A 26,484-nucleotide genomic window follows, 5' to 3' on the forward strand; every position below is an offset into this window, starting at 1 on the left:
TCTATATTGTCATTTTTGTTCAACATTATAGAAAACCGTAAAATCATGTCCAAATTTGTTCAAAACTCTTATCCAACAAAAAGTAAACATAAATGGTCAGACTGTATTATTATACCATTATACCATTCTATGAACATCACTTCAAAGGAGACACTATAAACTGCTTGTGGTGAAGCTGTGGGTGCTACCAATTCTAGAAACATTTCCTGTAGTGACACAATGAGTTTTCAGGCAGTTATTTAATGCTAACCTTCATTACAAAAGCATTTGTTTAACAAATCCAAATGTATTCCTTTAAACTGTGTTATTGTCAACATATTTAAATGTTCCAGTTTTCCTATTTAAGAACTTTCAATAGTCCAATTCATTTAATGAAAACCATAACCTATAATTATCTACAGTATTAACATCTCAAAATTGTCAGATCAACTTTTGTTTTCAGTTCTACAGGAACAAAACTATACTCTTACGATCTGTCAACAACACTCTCAGAGGTTATTAAATCATAAACGAATTAGAGATAAATTAATATTGGCTTGAATAAAGCTGATTTGCTAGTACTTAAGGTGACAAACACCTAAGTCTCGATTTATGAGTTTGTCTAGCAATCTCAGAGTTTGCTGGCAACTTGCGGATGACTGACAGCGGCGGGAAACCCGCCATCGAAGGCCGCATTCAGGACTTCATCCAGAGTGCTGGCTAAAACAAAATCCAGGTCAGCTCGCACATGGGCAGGTATCTCCTCCAGATCTTTCTCGTTGCGCTTGGGGATGATAATTCGTTTCAGATTGGCCCGATGAGCTGCCAAGACTTTATCTTTTATACCACCCACCTGTTGCGAGACAAGATATACCTTGTGAGATCACACAGTGTATGTCAGCAACTTCAGATGATGAATGGTTTTTAAATAAAATCAGTTTTCTGTGAGGTATGCGCTTGGGGCTGCTCACCGGGAGCACGAGTCCTCTCAGAGTGATCTCTCCAGTCATGGCCACATCAGAGCGCACCAGTCGCCCGCTCAACAGCGAGGCCAGGCACGTTACTATGGTAACACCGGCAGAGGGTCCGTCCTTAGTGACGGCACCTGCTGGGAAGTGCAAGTGGATATCGGTACCCTCCAGAGGATCAGCGCTGCCTACAACAACATCATTCAAACACACAAGTCAAATTGCTGTTTAACGTTCTTTGCCATCACAGGAATACGTTATATTTAAAGGGGTCATGAATGGCCTTTTTTATTATTTTGTACTGTTCTCTGAGGTCCCCTTATAATGTGTTACATTTAAGTAATAGGCTATTTTCGGTCCTGCTTTGACCTCCCTCATTAAAATGCTGTTTGAATAGGCGTGGCACATTGTAAACTCAGAAGTAATTGCCCACTGCTATGATTGGCTAATAGTTGTGCATGTTTGACAGCCTACATCCTTCATAGATGGATGGACAGCTGCTGTAATAACAATAATCTGTAATAACAGACAAAGCAATAGTGACCACATAATAAAACCAGTTACTCACACTTGTGTGGTGCGACATTACGACAGCGTCGTCTTTTAGTTTCAATCTTTCGGAAAAACCAGCAATGAATTGTTCCTTGTTTGTAAACAAATCAGCGGTAAAATGAAGTAAACAAAAGACCAAGTTCTTACAGACGTTATATAGAACTTCATTAAAATTTTTATCATCTTTAATGTTTGGTTTCTGCGTAGACCTGCGTTCGCCTCTCATTATTTACACTACATGCGTGAATAGGTGGGCGGGGCTAAACTTCCGTGGAGGTGGTGTTTAGCCACACCATTACATCATAAAATGGCACATTCCATATCCTGTCGTTTTGGCCGATTGGGTTCAATATAAGCTGTTTTTAGACTAAGTTTTGAGTTCTGAAACTTCAGGATGTTTCTATAGCACAATGACCTCTTATATGTCAAAAGATCAAGGGAATTTTGGTTTCTCAGTTCATGACCCCTTTAAAAATACATTACAATTTATTTTTAAATTGTAATAACATTCACAGAGACTTTTCAGTGTATGTCTGTAACTTACCATTAGTAAGGAAGTACGTTTTGGCATTGCTACGGAGCCAGCTGATAGCTAAATGGGCTGATTCCTTCATGACATCGCCCAGCTGTCCCGTCAAAGTCAACTGACCTTCTCCTTCCATACGACTGGCCTCCACAAACATGATCTCTCCACCCATCGGAGTCCATGCCAGCCCGATCGCCACACCTGGTAGGGTCAGTCGCTCTGAGACCTACAAACATAGACAGATCTGGTTACATACTTGTCATACATGTCGTTCCAAACCCTTAAAGGAGAAGTTCACTTCCAGAACAAAAATTTACAAATAATTTACTCACCCCCTTGTCATCCAAGACGTACATGTCTTTCTTTCTTCAGCCGTAAAGACATTATTTTTTGAGGGAAACATTTTAGGATTTTTCTCCATATAATAAACTGATATGGTGCCCCGATTTTGAACTTGTTTTGTTTATATAACAATTTTTTCCCTCAACTTCAAATATCATTTCAAAATCATCCTACATCGCTGCAGAAGTTCCGACCCAGTCTTTGCAAAGTGAACATGCAAAGAAGATCAAAAACCCTTAACAAAAATGGTAAAACAGCGATATAGGACGATTTTGAAGTTGAGGAAGAAAATACAATCAGTTTTTCGACATACCCTAACTGTCTTGAGCCAGAATACACAGAGGTCAGGGAGAGCAAGACAAGATGAGCATTTGACATTAAAAAGTATATAAATTTTATTATTTTTATGAAAAAAAAAAAAAACGGGGATTGTTAAAACTTAATTTTGAAAGTTCAAACTCGGGGCACCGTAGAAGTCCATTATATGGAGAAAAATCCTGAAATGTTTTCTTTAAAAAACAATTTTCAAATTGTTTGGAATGAAGAAAGAAAGACATGAATATCTTGGATGACAAGGGGGTGAGTACATTATCTGGAAATTGTTATTCTGGAAATGGACTTAACCTTTAAAAAGGAGTCCATGGGAAGAAAGCCTGATTTTATAAACATTTCTTTTAAAAACATGAACTTCTGTCTGTTTGTTAACTTGGTAAACAAACTGCAAAAAGTCAACTGCTAACAAGTTTTTGAGGAGAAGATGTGTGTGATAGTTCAGCAGAATTCAAAAAGGCTGACTTTGGCTGCCTCTGGTCTCTCCCTGACCTGTCCCCATAGGCATGGCAGGAATGCAGCCTCCATTACTGAGAAGAGAGAGTAATTCTCCTCTGAGAAACACAACAGCACACCACAGGGCCGGGGGCTAGCAGTCCGAAAGGTTTGTGCACAGATGAAGAACAATTCACTAGTAATAACAGAACCGCACTGAAAATGACATCTGCCTTCAATTTAAAAACTAACAGTGTTATACATTTTCTGAAGAAAATGTGAGTGGTGCTGGCTCATTCAAAAATTGTGTTGCGAATGTTGTGAATTTGGTGGTTGCTATGCGGTTGCTGAGATGTTCTGGGTGGTCGCAATAGCCTACACCCAAGTCATTATGATTTGCTGGTCTATTTGACTATATTTTAATCCTGTGTTGCAAAGCTGAATTTTAAGAAGTCATTACTCCAGACTTCAGTGTCACATGATCCTTCAGAAATCATTCTAATATGCTGACTTGTTGTTCAAGAAACATTTCTGATTATTGTCAAGGATGAAAAAAGATGCATGATGTGCTTTCTATACATTTTAGAAACATTTCCTGAATAGACACACAGCCTTCAGGCCTATTTGATACTAACCTCCATTTCAAAGATTGGCGGTCCAAGAATATCCTTAAGGGCGATGTGGTCAATAACAATTGGCATCTCTGGAGGTGCCGCTATCCCAGAATCCTGCTCCTTGTTCTCTGCATTCTGGTCTGAAAGATACAGAGATGTTTCAGGGGAAACTGATGAAAACACTGGTGGTGGTTTTTAGTCAATATATAAAAGCGATAGGTGATTGGCATTTCATAACCTAAAAGTAAGCTCCATTTAAGCGGAGATGAAACCATATTCAGAAAAGTGAATTACAAGACAGAATAAAGCTATAAAATTTGATCACGCTGGCACTTTCATTATCATGTCTATTTGAGGCTTTTCATTAAGGAAGGTGACAGACATTGAGGCCGGAGGGGAGAAAAGTGAAGAAAGAGAAAAGCGAGAAAGAGCTGTGAAATAATGGAGAATTATAGGCTGTAAAAAAAAATGCCACAGGGGTCCAGCTAAGGGGGAGAGAGCAGGTGCTATCTTCATTTTGGGAGGAAACAATAAGGTATTATAGGTTTTAATATCATACATAATAAAGAAAGCAGCTTCAGGGTGTATTTACTTTTAGCGTATATCCATGTGTCCTTTTTTTTTAATGTGAGCGTTGTGTTTTAGCCCCTGGCAAGACACACAATTATATACATACCCCTTGCTGCCCACAAGTCATGTGACTAGACTGTTAATGACATACAAAGGAGGGGCATCATGTTCTGAAGAACAAAGAAGGAAAGTGCATATGCCATTCTGAGGAAAATTGAGATATAAACTTTTTTTCACAGAATTGTGTAGTACAAACTTGCAGTTGTGAGAAAACTCAGAATTGCAAGATTTAAAATTCAAAATAAAGTCAGAATGGGAAGATATAAACTCACAATTCTGACTTTCTTTTTCTCAGAATTGTGAGTTATTGAGTCAGAATTGTGAGATAAAAACCCAGAATTGTGAGAACATATTAGTCTTTTTTTCCCCTCAGAATTGGACTTTATAATTGTGAGTTTCTATCTTACAATTCTGAGAGAAAAAGGCAGAATCACGAGAATAAAAGTCCAAATTGCGAGATACAAACTCACATTCATGAAAACAAGTCAGAATTGCAAGAAAAAGTAACTTCTCGCAATTGCAAGTTTATATCCCACTATTCTGACTTTATAAGTTTACATAACGCAATTCTGAGAAAAAGTTAGAATTGCAAAATCCAAACTTGCATTTGCAAAAAAGTCTGAATTATGAGAAAAAAAAGTCAGAATTGCGAGATATAAACTCAATTGCAAGAAAAAAGTGAGAATTGCAAGATACAAACTCACATTCGCAAAAAAGTCAGAATTGCGAGTTTATAGCAAGAAAAAATTAATTCCACGCAATTGTGAGTTTATATCACACTATTTGGTTTTTGAGTTCATATCACACAATTCTGAGAAAGTCAGAATTGCGAAATACAAACTCGCATTTGCAAAAAAATAAAAGAATTATGAGAAAAAAAGTCAGAATTGTGAGATATAAACTTGCTTTTGCAAAAAAAGTCAACATTGCAAGAAAAAAGTCAGAATTGCTAGACACAAACTCAGATTTGCAAAAAAGTCAGAATTGTGAGATATGAACTCAGAATTTATAGCCCACTATTCTGACTTTATAACTCGCAATTGTGAGTTTACATCAATTCTGAGAAAAAGTTTGCAATTACGAGAATTGCAAGATGTAAACTTGTAACTGCGAGAAAAAAAGTAAATCAGAATCAGATGGCTACATCTACAGTTGAACAACCAACTCTTTAATTTCACTGTAACTCAGGAGGTTAATGCAGACACTGAACCATAAGAAGACCGAGATGTACTGAATGTAGTGAAAGAGTGAAGATAACAGCAGGAAGCACATGCGACAGCTGTCATGATGTTCAGACTAAGAACAACACCTGCTGCAGCGAGCGGCAGATAGAGCCAGAGAGACTGAATGTAAAATAAAGCGCTCATACACTCGTTTCAAAGCTTTATTCTGGCCGCCAGGCAACATGAAGCGCAAAAGAAAACCCCTGACCCTCATCTCTCTAAATCTCATCGCACACATGGGCCGTGCAGGAGAGGACTGAGAAGCATAGTTGGACTAAATCAGAGTCTGAACAGAGCGTTAACTGGCCGTGCTATTACTTCGGTTACAGAGGAGCAGCTGCAGCGAGACGTGAAGGGGGGGGGTCTAAGGCCGTCTGTTAGCACGCTTTACCCTCCTCCACCCCTCAGGGGGCCTGTGCTTAGAGAGATTGATGACCAATATGTGCATGTGTGTGCTGAGGTTTTCAAAATGTGTGAGAATTGTTTTCCGACTGTACGTCTGATAATTTCTCAGCATGGGATCCCTATACACGCTCTTCAGTCTGAACACACTTCTAGAGTTAGTGTGTATTTGATTCAGTCTGTGTGGCACAGTGAGGGTAAGTATGTGTTATGGATTGTGCTGAAGTCAGCCGTCTGTATGTGGCAGGGAATGCTAAAGCCTTTCTGAGCCACTGTTGTCAGGAAGCAATACACGATACACATACAGAACAGCATTCCCCAATCGAATGCATCCTTAGAGTTTGCTACCCGATGCAAGACTAGTGGTCTATCATTATGGGGATTTTTAAGAACAATACAGATGCCAATATTTTAAAGAGAGGATGAGGCAAATAAATGAACAAATAAATAAAATAAAAAAAATCCAGTGATTAAATAATTAAATATATTTTTTAAATAAAATGTTTATATATTACATATATTAGATTTAATTAAACTCACTATAACTGTGTAAATATGTAGTATTGACAATTAAATAAATATTTAATAAATTATAATTAATTTAACTTAACCAATTTAATGTAATTATGGTATTTTATGAAGCAAAATGAATTATTTATTTTAACATTTTTGTAATAATTACTATAATATTACCTTATAGTTAATTTATTAGAATTTAATAGTTTTATTTTCTAAATCTAAATACTTTGCATTGACAAAATAACAACTGTTTTTATGTATTTACTGTATTAATATTTATTTTGATTGAATATTTATTTAATATTTATTTTTACAATTTAATCTCTTATTAAATATATATTTTGATAATACAATAACATAATTACCACGTTTATATATTTAATGTATTATTACAATTAATTACTATTTAATTTAATTGAAATAATTGCAACTTTATTTACATTTATTTGATTTTAAACATTTTCTATAGTTAATTTAATTTGTTAGAATTTAATTGTTTTATTATTTTAAAAAATTCAAATACTTTGCATTGATAATAAAATATTTATTTTAACATCTGTTATAAATTCAATATATTATATAAGCATTTAATATAATTTAATAATTTTAAATATATATTTATTCAATATATTTAGTTTAATATTTATTTAATAACTAATTTAATCTATTTTTTTCTAAATATATTTTTGATAATACAATAACATTATTACCATTTGTATATAATATATATAATATAATATATATATATATATATATATATATATATATATTTGATTTAATTTAAATAATTTTCATTTTATTTTAAACTCATATGAACAAATAGTTTTCGTATTGAAAGTTTTTGAATCAAGTTGAGATCAAGTTGAGTTGAGTTCTCAATGAAAGCAAAATACTCCTCAAAAAGTGTCATCCCAGCCAATCAGAACATACTTAAGATTTAATATGTAGCTATGTGTACACTTTTTTCATCCAATGACATTTCACTGTGGGCGGAGATCGCCATCGGGACATAACAAAAGCAAGCGCACACTGGGACAGTCTGTTTTATCTTTGCCCAAAGGCTATTACCATCAATCCTGAGTCTACGACTGAAGCCGAGCCGGGGGGAGCTGGTGTAATTCCAGCCGTAAACAACAATGAAGTGTGAGATGAAAAAGTCCCAGTTTTACCTGCATGTTGTTCAGTGGGGGACTCTGCTCTAGAGACCTTATGACCTTCAGCGACCTTCACAGCCACCGCTCGACAGATGGCCCCGATCTTCCTCTCCAAAGAGCGCACGCCTGCCTCCCGTGTGTACCTACAAACATGTTCACACACAAATCACTCTGTCATTACTGCCGGCACTGCTGGGCCGGGGCCACGTATTGATTGCTTTTTAGCAGATAATCATCCCAAAATTAGCAACCTCTGAGGTAATTAATTAGTTTGCTCTGCAAACATCTCTAATTGACAATCCCTGATGGACTACAGACATTTAGAAAAGAAGTTGGCAGTCTGTCATAAGATACGGTTTTGAAGGAGAGAGTGAGACAGCAGAGGATTAAGTTTACAGGAGGGGACCCGACTGGAAAGCCCCATCTGTGACCCAAGCTGGCCCTCTGTTTCACACCATAATCTCTCTTAGAGACGCTGGTTTCTCTTCTGGCCTGAATGGTACTCCCTCCAATATTCAGTATATGGATTTAAATGAAAAATGTTGTACAAACTTTTTTCAGCCTTAAGTGCTTTCTTTCATATACAGTATATATATATATATATATATATATATGTTTATTCAACATTTTTTTTTTCTGGTTCTTGTATCTGATTGGCTGAGAGTCTTTTCCAGGTGTGCGATATTCTAGTGATAACAGCACTCCACTGTTTGTATCAATCTGTTAGTGGTATTACTCACAGTGAGTGTCATGGTGGACACCCAAATCCACTGTAATATTATAAATAATACTGTTTTCATATTCATGGAATGTGGTTTTAAGAGTTTTTAAAGAGAGAATGTACTTGTTTCGACTTCAGATATTAATTGCTTGGACATTATTGGAGATGTGAGCTCAAGGGCGTCAGCGGCCATTTAGTGCTCATGAACCTGCCAACGGCAGCCTTACCTCTGCCAGTTCTTCTGGAATTCGCCCCTGGCTCTGATATCTCCATAGAGGTTAAACATGAAATATATTTCATTTTGGGTAAATCTAATGAGTCTCAATCTATTATTAGTTCAAGAGGAAATAGTTTTGGCTGAGGGCAAAGTCTCATCGCATTATATTTGACGGAAATTTAATGCTGTATAACAAAGCGCTGTTTATGTACTTTTGACTGAATTGCTTAGCAACTTTTATAATGGCTGTTGTTGTTTATTAAATATTATTCAAAAAGTGATATTTTATATAAATAGTATTTAGTATTGAGAAACTGTGTGTGTGTGTTCATGATGGTGATTTTAGTCACTGTTCCAGAGACCGAGATAAGACTGTTTTTATGAGTGAGTCAGCAGTAAAGACTTTTATATTGAAAGAGACTGAAACAGTTGTAAACAAGGAACTTATTTTTACTTTCAACAACACATTGTAAGACTCAGCCAACAAATGCACTGAGCAATACTGTTATTGGAAACCCCCATAACAGATAAAAACATAGTATGACAAAGACACTGCTTTCCTCAGCGGACATTCAAACTAATGTTTTATTGCAAATATGAGAATAAGCTGAAGAATGAACGCTGTATCAGATGCAGGTAATCACACTCGCTCAGTCCATCTCTCTCTCTCTCTCTCATAATACTCATAATGAGCTTTTTATACAGTAATACAATAAGCTTTCAATGAAGCAACTCAATGTTCCTTCGTTACTAGGTCTAAAGTGACATTTCCGAATTAGTAACAAAGGCTTGTTAAACCGTTAAAACTGAGATTTGAATTCTGTGGTGGAAGCAAATAGTTTGCACAAAAGAGGGTTGTTAAAAGACACTGTTTTCTCTTTTTTATTTACACACTTATGTCGTTGAGCTGTTGTATAAACGCAATATCACAGTCATAGCTGTGCGATATAGCTGTATATCAGCACGCTGTGATTACATGAGGCCTTGTGTTTACGCCCAAATCAAAGCCGTAAAACAATACAGGTAGCATGTTTACTTACAAATAGATGTGGATGGAGAGGTGGATTCATTTGTTAGTGTGTGAGATTAGTTCTTAATTGACAATGACTGCTCCTGTTTGGATACTTTAATCTTGTCCTAATGTCCTCCATGTTGTTTATAAAGTGCTGTTATCAGTCTGAAACCTCTTTAGAATAACAAAACGCAGAGTGTGTGTTTGTGTGTGTGTGTGTGCATACTTGCTGATGATATCCTTTGTGGTGTCCTGTGGGATCTGGAGCTGTTGCGGGGTCAGTCCGTGCTGCTCCAGCTGATGAGGGATCAGGTGCCGATGGGCGATTTCTACCTTCTCCTCCTGGGTGTATCCTAATGAGACACACATGCTGATATTCAGAACACAAATTACAATAAACTAATCAAGTATTCTACTACAAAACCATCTGCTCGGTTGTAGAATAGAGTTAATTGCATTCAAGTTAAAATAGTCAGGAATTAATCACTAAAATGTCAATGCTACGTCCTGCTGTCTTTTTTGTCCGGAATTGAACTCTGACCTGGCACCTGGAGGACCTCCATTCTGTCCAGTAAGGCAGGGGGGATGGTGGCCGTGGTGTTTGCTGTGGCGATGAAGAGGACTTGCGAGAGGTCAAACGGCACGTTGAGGTAATGGTCGGTAAAGCTGTGGTTCTGCTCCGGGTCCAGAACCTGATAAAGACCACAGTTTATTTGCACAGGTGTGCGAAGGTGTAGTTTATGGGGGGACTTGTTAAAAATACATTAACAGTTAAAATTCAGAATATTGCATAAGGAATGTTTTAACACAAAAGTTAGATTATAAGTGTGTATTTTCACCACATGTCAAATGGATTAGGCTCTAGCCTGAGAAGGTAACCATAGCAACAGTAGACTGCTCAAACCTCTTCTGTTAGAATCAACACTAGATGGTACATTAACAAAACTGTCATCATTTATTATTTTATTAAGGATTCACATATTATCATACAGTTCCAAACGAAGCAGTGTTTCCCCTGTGGATGGATAGAAAATTGAGCCTGATCTGAATTTTTTATGACAGACGAAAGTTTTGGCAACAGTGTGTAAACGTGATTGACACAACGTGAAATTGTATATATATATTTTTTAACGTGCGAAAATTTGACAAGAATTTCAGTGTGCAAGGTTTCTGTGCGTGACAAATTTTTAGGACAATGAATACAAAATAAAAGCATTTTCCTAAAAACTGTTTACACATGTGCAACAAATTCTGTGTCAGATGTAAGCAACAAATCAGATTGTTTGTGCCAGTGTAAACGCAGCCTTTGTTTCAAACCGCAAAACTCGCAAGCAGGTTTGACACAGTTCTGTGAATTTAAAAAGAACCAGTTTATAACAGTCATTTGTTTGTGAATCAGACATCAAAGCTTGTGTTGTTTTCGTTGTTGCATGAAGGAAATACTGTAAAGGTGTGGTCACATTTACCATTCTTTAGCAAATACTTGCAGCCATAATCGAGTCATTTTCACAAAGTATCCATTTCACTGGGAATTTCACTTGAGGGTTGGAAGATTTACCAAAGTTCTTGTTGGTTTTAAAGTAACCTCTGAGCTTTGCTAATGTGAACACGCCTTTAAGTTTTAATTAAATTTCACCACCTCACATGACTGTATTTGACAAAACTAAAAAAAAAAAAGTAAGCCTAAATGTTTAGTAAGTAATAACGCATCTTCTCCAAGATGCACGATTTGAGGTGTTATTCATATCTGTAGCACAAACTGTGCAAGAAGAGTTACAAGCTAGAGTTTACTATTCAGGGTTGAAAATTTAAAACAAGCTCACTACAGCTATAAACAACCACCTCAGAACAATTTATTTTGAAATGCTTCCCTAAATAAAGCATGCTTGCTCTCAGCGTCTGACAAACTAAATCACAGAGCTTTCTGCTGAGCTTGCCAGGTCACGTCCGCCCTGTGATGAACTTCCCTATATCTCCCTCTCTATCTGGAGTACAATGAAAAGGGTCACATGTTTTAGAGTACGAGATGAACGTCACTCCCCGGATGGTTTTTGAGTGGCGATCTTCTGATTACAGGATGCAGACTGCTGATCTCTGGCGAAATTGGAAAACACGTTTCTCGTCCTCTGCTGGATTGTTGTAAGAACTCATCACGCAAGGAAATAAGAGGATTACAATCACAGATATACAGATGTTCACAGCTTCATGAACAGCTGCACCACGGGAGATATCTGGATATTCATCTGAGCGAAAAACTGGCTCATGTGCATTCAAGTGAATGTAAATGGCGATGTATATGTGATACCAGTATTTCCCCTGCCATTATATCTGGCGCTATATAGAAAATAAAATTTAACTTGACCTTCAAGGGGGGCGGTTATTATACAGAGAGTAAAGTACCGAAAAAAAAAAATGGGTACCCCTGCCTCATCCATATTCCCCCCCACCCCCCAAAGCTGTGAACCTAGGGAAAACACTGTTCTTGTTGTTTTTGTTGTTGTTGTTTGGATACGGTGCACAGAAAGGACAACAAACCTATTACCTACTTCCTATGGTATGCATGCACTTACCTTGCTTGCAAACTGATCTTGCAGGCCACACACAAACAATTGCAAAAAAAAAAAAAAACACTGAAACATTTTCGTTCAGTATTGTGGCATATAATGTCATGCAGTGAGTCTGGGTAATTTCACGCTGGAACAGAGTAACCTGCCCTGACAGAAATATCTGTTTGTTTTGCACTATTCTGTCTCCAGCATATCACAATCCATTCATATTCATAAGGTCAATATTACCTTCAAACTTCAAGCTTTTTGAAACATTTTTAGGCTTAACAATCTATCATTCCATCCATTCTTTTATATCAGAAGCATTTCGTCCGAAAAGGCAAGGGAGGCAGTGACTCCTCAAAAAATTTGTAGTACTAAAATGAAACAACGCCTGTATTACATTATATAACATTAAAAAGTATAATTCAAATGTTTTTCTAAAGAAACATTGCCCAACAGCGCATAATATATTGTCATATTGTGTCATCTAAGGTGTAAATGTAATACTTTTTTTTGTTAACCTGGCAACACATCCCTTATTCCCCAAAAAAACCCAAACAAACAAAAAAACATGGTTACTATAGTTAAACCATGGTAACCACAAATGAACCATGGTTTTCCTACACTAACCAAAGTTAACCCATGGTATCTGTCGTAAAACCACCATTAATTTTCTTAAGGGATTTGTACTTGCTCTGAAAAAAATGATTCACGAACCATCATTTCAGATCAGGACATCAGATCGTGGATCGCGAATCATTCAATTTGTGAAATGATTCACGAACCCGATCCGAAGTTCCGATCTAAATCATATTATTCCCGAACCTGCTCCGGAAATCCTGATCTAAATCACATGATACGCGATTTGAAGTCCCAATCAGAATCAAGTGATTCACAAAGTTCCGATCTAAATCAAATAATTTGTGATACGCAAAGTTCCGATCTAAATCACATGATTCCCGAACCCGCTCTGAAGTCCTGATCTAAATCGAATGATTAGTGATACGCAAAGTTCCAATCTAAATCATATGATTCCCGAACCTGCTCCCGAAGTTCTGATCTAAATTAAATGATATACGATTTGAAGTCCCGATCTGAATCAAGTGATTCACAAAGTTTCGATCTAAATCATATAATTTGTGATACGCATAGTTCCGATCTAAATCATATGATTCCCGAACCTGCTCCCGGAGTCCTGATCTAAATCAAATGATACGCGATTTGAAGTCCTGATCTCAATCAAGTGATTTATGAAATTCCGATCTAAATCAAATAATTCGTGATACGCAAAGTTCTTATCTAAGTCAAATAATTTGCAAACTCGCTCCAAAGTCCCAATCTAGACCAAATGATTTGCGATACGTGATTTGAAATCCCGATCTGAATCAAATTATCCGCAATCTGTGAATAATTTTGCAATGCAATGGTTTAACTGATTCTCAGTTTCAAAAATCTCCACTGATCACAATAAGTGCTCTATAAAATCATTACAAGCAATGTCGAAATTTGAAAATGAATGGCTCTTTTAATTTGATCTGGTATTTGCTAGTGAAGCATTTGAAATTAATGATCAAAGTCACGAGTTTGAATCAACCGGAGGAGTTTCAGCGTAATTGACTCACTCAATTGAATCGGATCATCTGTTCCTCTTTTTGCATCTTCAGCCATGTTTACATGATACTCAGGGTTGCCAAGTCTTCACAACAAAACCCGCCCAACTGCTACTCAAATCTAGCCCATCTGCATTTCGAGGGGAGACCCCTAGTAAAATTCACGTTCCAGGGGGCAAAATACATGTGATTGGGGGCGCTTCAATACGCGAACATAAAAAACAATCCGCAGCAACAGTGTTAAAGTAGCCCAATTCTGCTGGAAAACCACGGACTTGGCAACACTGACGACACTGTCAGTACTACTGCTAGTTTTATGACATTAACTGTAACTTCAAATACTCTTCAAGTACCTCTTTTGGAATATTGCTATTTTCAAGGGTGTTCCAGGCCTTCAATTTCAAAAGGTCAAATTCAAGTACTTTAAGCAATTTAAGAACATTGTACGAACCTGCAGACCCCCTAAAGCGTGCATGAGTTTGGTGGGGAGTAATTAAGAATGAAAGGGAAAAAGTCACATGAGAGGAGGCAATGCCTCTATTGCGATATGATTGGATATGACCGGCTGTGATTGGTTCATTGGATAAATCCTGCCTCTTGTGCACGCTCCGGGTTTGCGAATAAGTCTGAATGAACAATATAATGGCGGTAATGGGAAGACTCATTTAAAAAAGCAAGTAATCAACTCACACACTTTGTTACATCAAAATAAGACTTAAAATGGCATGAAGTTATTACTTTGGAAGAAATATCAAAATACTTAAAAACACTAACTTGATGAGATTCATACTTGGCTTTAATAAATTAGAATATTGATTACATTGTAAACACTACAAGATTTCCTTGTAGTTTGAGACTTTGGTGAAATCAAGTAGCAGTTGTAACCTACATGTAGCTCCTCTTACCTCCAGCAGGGCAGCAGCAGGATCTCCCTGCAGGCTCTTCCCCAGTTTGTCCACCTCGTCCAATAAAAAGACAGGATTGTTTACCCCAACAGTCTTCAGTCCATTTATAATGCGACCAGGCATGCTACCTACGTACGTGCGCCTGAGGACGGAGACAAGAAGATAAAGTGGGAGGAGAAGAAAGTATAGAGAGGTAGAGATAAACGATGGAGTGACAAAAAAGATCGCTATCAATGCTCCGGTGGGCAGACAAAAGAAAAGATCACAATCATCCCACACTGCAACATGAAGCGCAACTGTTTTGACGCAGTCCCATTCAGGTCGCTGTTGGTTGTCTGTAGGTGTTACTGCTCCATGATGGACTGCGTAACAGGTTATAGCATGAATCACAAATGCAATTTGAAAATGAAAAAATAAGATGAGTAACTTCTTGATAATGTTGCTGGATGAGGCTTGAGTGCGTCTGATGTGGTTGAAAACACTAAAACTAGTATTTTGTCCTACTGAACTGACAAAAGACAGGATGCGAGGACAGACAGGATGGAATTGTGCACTAATCACAGTCATTAGGGGCTGTAAAACTGTCATTAAACTTTATACACTATACTGTAGTAAATTAATGCAGAGTCTTTTAAAGAGACGTGTAATGAACGAGACAATTGCAAAGAGTGTGTGGGAAAAGTCCAGACAGTGTAAGAGCTGTTTTTTTGTCTTAAGGACACATTTTCCATGTGTGAGGATGAGGATCTGATGTTAACCAATCGGAAACCACAGAGGCTCGCCCTGGCCTGCAGGGTGTCATGATTGTTATCACCTTCTAGTTTCTATAGTGACAAGAGATCAGAGGGAACATCAAAGAAGTCATCAGTGCAGGTCATGGTTTAAAGTTTCTCTCGTTATTGAAGAGGCACTACGTCACGTCTCGTTGGTGGGTTCATCATAGTCTGATACCTCAGTCTGACGCATCTGCACACATTTGCATTGCCGCATGCTTCACATGTTGGTTGTGACTCACCATTTGATGGCAAAACAACGCCTGATTTGCTATATTGAGTTTCAGCGTCTGAAGGATCTTGGATTAGTAACGTAACACCAGGGTTAATCACAGGAAAATCAGGGCTGGGTCACAAGGTTTTAGCAATGCACAGGAAATATTTGAAACAATCTTCACAGATTGTTGATGTTATATTGTACACACTATCATTTAAAGGTTTGGGGTTTAGTATGAATTTCTGGAAAGAAATGAATGCTTTTATTCAGCAAGGATGCAAAAATTTGATCAAATGTGAGAGTGAAGATTTTTTACATTATTACAAATAAAATCTATTTCAAATAAATATTGTTTTTTCCCCCTTAAAAAATCCTGAATAATGTATCAGTTTCCACAAAAATATTAAGCAGGTTTTCAATATTGCTAATAATAAAAAAATGTTTCTTAAGCACCAAATCAGCATAGTGACACTAAGGACTATAGAAGCCTTTTTCTTCCTGTATAAAAAAACAAAACCAAAAAAACTAAAGGTTATTGCGACCCCACAATTCTGACTTTTGTTTTCAGAGTTGTAATATAAACTTCAAATTCTGAGTTATAAAGTTTTGAGATACAAACTCATATTTGCAAGAAAAAGTCAGAATTTTGTTATAAACTCGCAGTTGAGAGAAAAAAATCCGAATTCTGATTTTCGAACTCTTAATTGCGAGTTTATATCAAAATTCTGACTTTTTCTTGCAAATATGAGTTTGTATCTCAAAACTCTGACTTTTTTCTTGCAACTGTGAGTCTTTATCTTGCAATTCTGACTTTTTTTTGGAACTGCAAGATTAAATCTTGCAATTTTGACTTTTTATTTGTTGCAAATATGAGTTTGGATCTTGCAATTCTGACTTTTTTTCTCAGAACTGCAAGTTTATCTCTTGCAATTAGGGCTGCACGATTAATAGTAAAGCTCCATCAGGTGCGTTCAGCTGGAGCGGCAATTAATACACAGAGCCGTAAATCACTGACAAGCTACGCCAAATCGCACTCATAATCGCAGATGAATCGCATTCGATTATGAGCGCGATTTGGCGTAGCTTGTCAGTGATTTACAGCTCTCTGTATTAATTGCCGCTCCAGCTGAACGCACGTGATGGAGCTTTACTACTAATCAAAGTACCGGCTTTACTGACTAAGCGCGCCTCATAAACACATTCGATTAATCGTGCAGCCCTACTTGCAATTCTGACTTTTTCTCACAAATGTAAGTTTGTATCTTGCAATTTTGACTTTTTCTCACAACTGCGAATTTATATTTTGCAATTCTGACTTTTTTTCTCACAAATGCAAGTTTGTATCTCGCAATTCTGAGAAAGAACTGAATCAATTCTCAGTACTATGAAATATAAACTCACAATTTTAAGTCATAAAGTACAATTTTGACAGAGGGAAAAAATATATAATCTTATAATCTTGCAATTCTGACTTTATAACTTGCAATTAGAAGTTCATATTGCGCAATTCTGGTTTCCACCACTGAATAAAAAATAAAAAAAGAGGTAAATTGTGACTTTTTAATGTCAGAATTCTGACTTCATTTCTCGCAATTCTTAGAAATAAAGTCAGAATTCTGACATAAAAAGTCACAATTACCTCTTTTTTATGTTTTATTTAGTGGTGGAAACTGGCTTCCATAATAGACTGTAAATTTGCCATCACAGGAATTAATTACATTTTAAAATACATTAAAATAGAAATAACAGTTGAAGAAAAATTCCCAATATTACTTCTTTACTGCATTTTTGATGAAACAAATGCAGCCTTGCTAGAGTCTTCATTTTTAAAAACATTTTTAAAAATTTTACCAACCCCAAATTTCAAACAGTAGTGTATATTTATGTGCAGTCAGGCTTTTGATTATCAGCCTGAAGTCTTGCCCACACAGCATATTCTGGCCAAGAACAGCCAACTTAAACAAGTAGGATCTGTCTGACCTGCATGTAAAATGACCAACCAGAGTTTCTACTTCAAAGCAGTCTGACACTGAGACTATGTATCATATAGCATACCTGTTTGAAGATCAGACATTGAGTGTGCTACCTTTATAATGACCTCTCACCTGTGGCCACGGATGTCAGACTGATCACAGACTCCCCCCAAGGCGATGCGATGGAACTCTCGACCCAGAGTGCGAGCGATGGAACGCCCAACGCTGGTCTTTCCCACACCAGGGGGTCCCACAAAACACAGTATGGGTCCCTTAAGGGTGCTCTTGAGCTGCCGCACAGCAAGATACTCTAGCACCCTTCTCTTCAGTTTCTCCATGGCATAGTGATCATTATCCAAGAGCACCCGCGCCGCACGGATGTCAAGGCAATCTGATTGGAAAACAATAAAAGACAACAGAGAGTTAAAATAACGCAGATTTACGCTACAATTCAGAAGCTTGGGGTAAGACATTAATATTTTTGTTTAGTAAGGACACATTAAATTAATCAAAGGTGACACTAAAGACATTTTTAATATTACAAAAGATTTTTATTTTAAATAAATGCTGTTCTTTTAATCTTTCTATTAATCAAAGTATCATGAAAAGCATATGAGATTATGTGACATCGAAGGCTGGAGTAATGACCGCTAAAAATCACAGGAATAAATTACATTTTAAAATATATTCAAACAGAAAACAGTAATTTTAAACTAAAATAATATTTTACAACAACATAACTTGTTTATTTTATTTTGATTAAATAAATGCAGCATATAATTGATGATAAATTGATGGCAAATTCGCAATATCACAGCACAGTTGCTGCAGCCCTTGATTGCACGCATGTTGTAAAAATTTTGCAAGGAATGTGAGTTTTTTTTATCAAAGACATATGCATTTCCACCGCCTGATGTAATAAGATACAGACATACGTGCAGCTGTCTCATAAAGTAAACCTAAACTGGGCACAGAATTTTCTTTATGGTTCTCACAAATCATGGATTGTCTATCCTGCATTTACAGGAGAACATTCTTGAAAGGCCAGAACTCTCTATTCCCAGCTTTCAAGCGTTGAACTAAACCTCTAAATCAGTTTTCTTCTAATGCAATCCCACCCTTGAGCGTGGAGCTTAAAAGACTGTGAAATGCACTTCATGTACATGAGACTTCCCCAACAGAATTCCAGCCTCAAGGTCTGTTACATATCTAGCAAGGGAAAATCAGAGATATGTGTGTGTGTGAGCACATTGAACCACATATGCATGTTTGCTTGATCCCTTCATGGACAGTCAGAGATCTTATTTCAAGGCAAGCTTTAGGATAGTAAGTAATGCATACACTTTTGAATGCTTTTCAGTATGCCAGTAAGTAGTTAGGAAATAGTTGCATTCCAGCAGCATATGGAATAATTATAAAACACAGAACATGCATGAATATAAAGGTATGTTTAATGCTTTTCAACATATGGTCAAACACTCTAGTTGTGCTTGGCAAGATAATTTGCTATACTTGAGTTCTCAGAGTCCTCCATGTGGCCATGGCAAGAATAACACATGTAAACAGTTTAAATCACTCTCCACCTCTGGACTGAGAGCCATTCATTTCACAAAATGTGGTCAAAGACTCCCTCTACTGGTAGCTCCCTAAAACTGTTCAGTCATCTAAAATGTAAATATTCAGTTAACTAAACTAAAAACATTCTATTAAACTTTTTTTCAACCAGTTTATCATATATATATAGAATCAGAAATATACATTACGGTGGATGGTAAAATATTGTTTTTTTTTAAAGTCTTTTTTAATCAAAAATACAGTAAATAGTAATATTGTGGAATATTATTAACATTTAAAATAACAGGTTTCTATTTGAATATATTTAAAAAAAAAAAAAAAGTAATTTATTCATGTGATGCCAAAGCTGAATTATCAGTCTCCATTACACAGTTTTCAGTGTCACATGATCCTTCAGAAATCATTTTAATATGCTGGTTTGGTGCTAAAGAAACATTTCTTATTATTATCAAATGTAAAAACAGCTCTGCTTCTTAATATTTTTTTGAAACCATATTTTTTCCCAGTATTATTTGAGCATAGAAAGTTCAAAACAGAATTTATTTGAAACAGAATTTTATTTTGTAACACTGAGACTTAATGCTCTTTTATAGAAATGTAATGCACTGATGCTGAATAAAATTATTAATATCTCAAAAAATTACTGACCACAAACTATCTTTAATATTTTAAAATGAATTATGCATGTACGGAATAATTAAATTACAGAAAAAAAATAAATAAATAAATAATCAGTGCTATACTTGGACTTATAGTAAATATATAATACTAATATTTGGTATTATATTATTTTATATTATATCAGGGATGCACCGAAATTAAAATTCTGGGTCAAATCCTAACCCAAAAATTCTAGATGCACTGAAACTGACACAGAAAATGCTTTTTAATAATTATTTATTTATTAAATAATATAATTTTCAGAGATTTTAATTTAACTCAATAATTTTAGTAATACTGAATTTAAAAATACATGCCAATAAAATAAATAGTTTTACTGAAAGTAAAACAATTAAATTGGACAGTAAATATTAATATTAAATATCAATATATTACTTTTATTTAGTTCTATGCAACAGAATCAGATTTAACTGATTTTTTTAGTGTCATTTTACCAGCGTTTCCCAGTTCAACTGTACTATGCCATATTACAGCAATTCATAAACCACAATTTTCAGCAGCCGAAATGTGGGTGCATCTCTAGTATTATATTTATATAAAATGTAAAATGTACTATAATATACTACTTTATGGTTTGATATAAATATGTTGAGCAATGCTATTTGTAAACATTCCCAAAACGTAAAAATGCATGTATGAAAAATACATTTTGTTCATTTTATTTATTTATTTTTCTTTTGTTTTCTTACCTGTAGTGCTTTTGCTCCAGGGAAGCTCTACCATCATCTCCAGGTAGTTGCGGGTGAGGGCATACTCGGGCATGGACTGTGGCATTTTTTTTAATCTGTAGGGATAAAAAGGAAACTTTCTTTAAGATGTTGGGTAGATGAGGAAGATCGGTTTGCCAGGGGCAGTAGAGGATTAGTTCATTTCCAGAACAAAAATTTACAAACAAAGTACTAACCTCTTGTCATTCAAGATGTTCATGTTTCTTTCTTCAGTCATAAAGAAATTATGTTTTTTGAGGAAAACATTACAGGATTTCTCTCCATGTAATGGACTTCTATGGTGCCCCCAAATGTAAACTTCCAAAATGCAGTTTAAATGCAGCTTCAAAGGGCTCTAAATGATCCCAGCTGAGGAATAAGTGTCTTGTCTCGCAAAACTATTGGTTATTTTCTCAAAAAAAAAAAAAAAAAAAAAATTTACATACTTTGTAAGCTCAAACGCTCGTCTTGTCTAGCTCTGTGTGAACTGTTTTTTCCGGAAAAGTTCTCACAGAGATAGATGAGACAAATAAATAAATAAACAACAGATTGTTTCCCTAGATAAGACCCTTTTTCCTCAGCTGGGATCATTTAGAGCCCTTTGAAGTAGCACTTAAACTGCATTTTGGAAGTTCAAATTTGGGGACATCATATCAGTCCATTATCCTGTAAAGTTTTCTTCAAAAAGCATAATTTCTTTACAACTGAAGAAAGAAAGACATGAACATCTTGGATGACAGGGGGGTGAATATATTATATGTATTTATGCTCTGTATTTATATTTTTGTTCTGGAAGTGAACTCATCCTTTAATGTGTTATTAATAAAAATACTGATTAAACTATAAAGATAACGACCTTCCTCCTAATACATTTAAAGAAAACACAACAGATGCACTGGGTCAGTGAAAAGTCCCTTGCCGTCTAGTACGTAGCTAACTATGAAATGTGGTTTCCTCTAAAAATTACCAGAACGAACCGTTTTAGCTCCTTGAGGCACACCCGCAGCGCTGCTTCCGGCATAGCTGCAGCCTTCACCTTCTTCTCCAGCATAGCCATGTCATCACTATCTTCATCCTCCGCCTCCTCATCCAGGGAGAACTGACGGCCTGGGAACACACCACCTTTACGGATGGCCAAAACCTTGGAGAAAGCAGAAGGTCTGTGTAATAGGACAGGAAATGTGGAGGAGGGTGTTTGTGAAGCAGAGGAGAAACACATGTTGGCCTACTCTCTTATCATCATCAGGTCTGAGTTTGCGGGTCTTTTGTAGCAACTTGAGCCCTTCAATTTGTCTAGTGAGCAGAGGAAGGGCCTTCTTAAAGCGTTCTTCCAAGTCTACTGCATCTAGCACCTGCCAACAAACAAAATGCATTTTTAGTTCGGATGGCATTCGTCATTCATCCTGAACAATAACCTATTTATTACTGCACCTGCAGTTTTTCTTTGTTGGAAGTGCGGATCATGGAGGCCAGGACATCCGGTAGGGTTTCTCTAGGGAGGCTGTCCAACAGCCGCCTGAGTTTAGCCACCACAGGCACTGACATGTCCAACATCCCAACCAGCTGGACAAAAAGAGACCAGAGGACACTGTCAATACACTGAATCAAAAGCCTACATGCAATGAATCATCTTGTAGCATCTGGCAAAGAATGAAGCCTTTATATTCATTCAGTATTTAAATGATGACTCACTGTCTTGATGACTGGTTACATTCATCCTTTCTTCAGTCATGAAAAGAATTATGTCCTTGATTATTACTATTGTCAGTAACGCCCACTAATATCTTTTTTGAAAACATTGGCTGCCATTAAGAACCTACTCATTTAAACTGTAGGCCATTACACAAAAAATATCAAATTCTTAAGTCAGTTATCATTGCTGTCAAAACATAAGAAGTGTTTGGAAAAAGTAGGTCAGTGAACCTTAAGAAAGAGACTTCAGAGAATAACACTGCTCATTAGATTATTTATTATTTATTTATTTAGACATTTATGGTACAAAATATTTCAATTTCACATAAATGTCATTCCTTTGAACATTCTATTTATCGAACCCAAATAAAAAAAAAAAACATGGTTTTCACAGAAATTTTAGGCAGCACAACTGTTTTGTTTACTAGTAACTAACTACTAACTGTACTTTTCATCAAATAAATGCAGGCTTGGTGAGCATAAAAAACACCTTTCAAAAATATTAAAAAGTCTTCATATTACATTACATTATATTATATTATATTATATTAGACCCTGGACCACAAAACCACTCTTAGGTAACACTGCTATATTTGTAGCAATGGGTCAAAATTATCAATTTTTCTTTTATTGCAAGTAAAGGTCATGTTCTATGAAGATATTTTGTAAATTTCGTAAATATATCAGATTTTAATTTTTGATTAGTAATATGCATTGCTAAGAACTTATTTTGGACAACTTTAGAGGTGATTTTCTCAATATTTAGATTTTTTGCACCCTCAGATTCCAGATTTTCAAATAATTGTATCTTAAGCAATTAAATGGAGCATAAATGGAAAGCTTATTTATTCAGCTTCCAGATGATATATAAATCTCAATTTCAAAAAATGTTACACCTATGATTGATTTTTGTGGTCCAGGGTCACATATTAGACATAAGTGTATAAAATAAATAATATCTGTGATTTCAGGAGTCTGTGGCAATATCCTGGAATTTTTATAGACTATTAACAGAATCATAACATAAACACCAACACCCGTGCCTTTATGACTGACCTGTACAGCTGCCTGATAGAACCTCTTTGACAGCTCCCCCAGCTCTCCATCAGCCTGATCTCCCTCTGTGTACTGTTCCAGTTTGTCTAGCTGTTCCACCTCGGCCACAGGGAAGGGTCTCTCTCTTAGCAGCTGGGTCACACGAAAGCGACACAACCCAGTAATGAGCAATGTGTAGTGTGGTTTCGGCCAGTTGCTGCCCACAACTTGAACCGCCAGTCCTGCTGTGCCAATACTGAGAAGACAGAAGTATAAATTCAAGTAATGATGCCTGAGATTTGTTTCCTATCAAAATCTAATTTGAGATACCTGAGTAGGTTTTATGCCATGACATCTAACATACATACACATACGGAATAGTGATTATAAATAACAACAATGACTTTAGAACTAGACATGTGACCATATATCTTCTATAACAGTAAAGACATTTTGTTGTTTATTAAGTAACATGTTGTTATTACAAGAAAAAATATGTTGTTTTAATGAGAAAAGATGTCATTTTAACGAGAAAAGAAACTTTTTAACAAGATAGTTGTCGTTTTAACGATATTGTGAGAAAAAGATGTCGCCTTAAGATAATTGTCGAAAAGATGTCGCCTTAATGAGTAAAAGATGTCATTTTATTGACAGCATCTTATTACGAGAAAAGATGTTTCTATGACATAATATCGGTATTACGAGAAAAGATGTTTTAAAGACAACATCTCGTTTTTACAAGAAAATGCATCATTTTGACAAGAAAAAGATGTTTTAACGACATCACATCTCGTTATTATAAGAAAAAATATAATTTTTATGACATAACATTTAATCGTTTTAATGACATAACATAAAATCTCAATATTACAAGAAAAGATGTCGTTTTAATAACTTAATATAGTTATTACAAATAAAAATGTCATTTTAAAGACAACATAGCATCTTGTTATTACAAGAAACGTCATTTTAATGATATAATATCTTGTTATTATGAGAAAAGGTATTGTTTTGATGAGCAAAAAGTGTCGTTTTACCAACATAACATCTTATTATTGCAAGAAAAGATGACATTTTAACAAAATAATCATGTCATTTTAATGACATAACATCTTGTTACTACAAAAAAATATGTCATTTTAACAACATAACATCTCGTTATTACTGGAAAATATGTTGTTTTTACAACATATCTTGTTATTACTAGAAATTATGTCATTTTAACAACATATCCCGTTATTACAAGAAAATGTGTCGCTTTTTTTGATATAACATCTCGTTATTGTGAGAAAAGGCGTTGTTCTGATGAGAAAAGATGTCGTTTTAACGACATAACATCTCATTACTACGAGAAAAGATGTTTTAACAACACAACATCTCGTTATTGTGACAAAATATGTAAGTTTTACAACATTACATCGCATTATTACAGGAAAAGATGTCATTACAACGACATAACATTTCATTATTGCAGCATAATTGATCGGAGAAAAAAAAATGTGTGTGGCAGCAATGTGTCACTGTACTAAACCACCAAACAGAGAGAAATTTACATTTACTATAAAAATGTCTATGGTTTTTAACATTTTATTATATTTACATGACTTTTCCAAGCTTGTTTATATATATGTATATATATATATATATATATATATATATATATGTATATGTATATGTATATGCATATGCATATATATATATATAGACATACATACACATATATACATATATATACATACATACATACATATATATACATATATATACACATACATATACATATATATATATACATATACATATATACATATATATACATATACATACATACATACATACATATATATATACATATATACATACATATATATATATATACACACATCACTAAGTCACTTTGATTTGAGACAGCCATTGATTGCTGACAGGGCATAACAGACTCACAAGGCTAAAGTCCAACTGTTGATCAAAGACGATTCTAGAAAACAAACACTGCTGCTACTAGTCTCTAACATGTAAGACAATTAATAAATGGACATGAATGTAGTTTAATATTTAATTTTGAACATCATTCAACTACATATTCTAAGGGTAAAGTTCAGTCAGTAAAAAATAGTATGTCATCCTTGTCAGTCATCACCTTTACAAACATTACCATTACAACTAAAGATTCTGGGAAAATGTAAATGTGCTACACTTTACAATACAATTTTATTGTATTATAAAGTCATAACAAATGACTATGGGACTTCCTTCAAAGTGTTTCATAACGAAACTCAATGGCAGTTGCATCACACTGGCTCTGCAGCGGGTTTTGACAGCACAGACCCACCTATGTAAGGACGGGAGCTCATCGCTGTCGTGCTCGGGGTCTCTTGTGTTAGGAATAACCCCGATGATGGTGCTTTTCAGCGAGGTTCCCTTCAGAAGTCTGCTCTTGACTAACTGCATGTTTCTCGCTGTGTCGACGCTGATTCTCATGGTCGAGCCCGGTAACAGCACTCCATCATGAGTGCACAGCAAAGGCAGCCGGCTGGGGATTTGAATACCACTGTTGGATGACATTTTGCAGCATTTAAAGTTTAAAACTTGTAGATGCAGTCAACTAAAGCGCAAGGAACGCCTTCATCGTATGACAAACCGGGACAAATGAAAACAGGAAGCTGGAACTACGGCAGGTGTTGAAGGACAATCTTAGTGTGAGAACGGAAACGCCTACTTTTTGTGAAACCACGCGGATTGCGGCCAAATGTACACTGTGTTCTTTCTCTTTGTAGTGTGTTTGTTTAACTGTACTTTGGGGAATCACATTCGCAAAATTTAGGAAAGAACGGGGAAAATTTGAAGCTGTCGGGACAAATTCTTTATGGATGTGCCTCCTCCCTGCAAACTTCCAACAGGGCTGCTATTAGACTGAAAATTATTCAAAATATATGAAAATATATATTATCCACCTTATTTGTCCTTTCTGCTAGCCTTTTATGAGTCTGACTTCCAGTCTCATTCACATCCAGCTGTTTTTATCTGTACAAATCAGCTCGTTTTGCTGCTTGATATTGCAAATTACTGTGTTTTACCGTATTATTACCGTTACCGTATTAATGTGTTATCTTAATTATGAACACATTGGTTTGTAGTGCAAA

At 35.8% G+C, this 26,484-nt stretch overlaps 1 protein-coding gene across 1 annotated transcript; it reads right to left on the reverse strand.

Annotated features, from left to right (window-relative positions):
• Positions 1-220: 220 nt before the first annotated feature.
• On the reverse strand, positions 221-26,013 carry lonp2 (lon peptidase 2, peroxisomal). The gene is made up of 15 exons (XM_051134760.1): positions 25,674-26,013; positions 23,363-23,597; positions 22,046-22,177; positions 21,844-21,966; positions 21,592-21,755; positions 20,597-20,691; positions 17,784-18,042; positions 14,689-14,830; positions 10,166-10,316; positions 9,851-9,977; positions 7,690-7,817; positions 3,768-3,886; positions 2,044-2,251; positions 951-1,135; positions 221-832 (listed from the first exon to the last, which is right to left on the reverse strand). The coding sequence occupies exons 1-15, from the start codon at positions 25,904-25,906 to the stop codon at positions 611-613; spliced, it is 2,523 nt and encodes an 840-aa protein (XP_050990717.1). The 5' UTR covers positions 25,907-26,013; the 3' UTR covers positions 221-610.
• Between the last annotated feature and the right edge of the window lie 471 nt (positions 26,014-26,484).

The sequence above is a fragment of the Labeo rohita genome, chromosome 18 (genome assembly GCF_022985175.1).
Source record: "Labeo rohita strain BAU-BD-2019 chromosome 18, IGBB_LRoh.1.0, whole genome shotgun sequence".
NCBI lineage: Eukaryota > Metazoa > Chordata > Actinopteri > Cypriniformes > Cyprinidae > Labeo > Labeo rohita.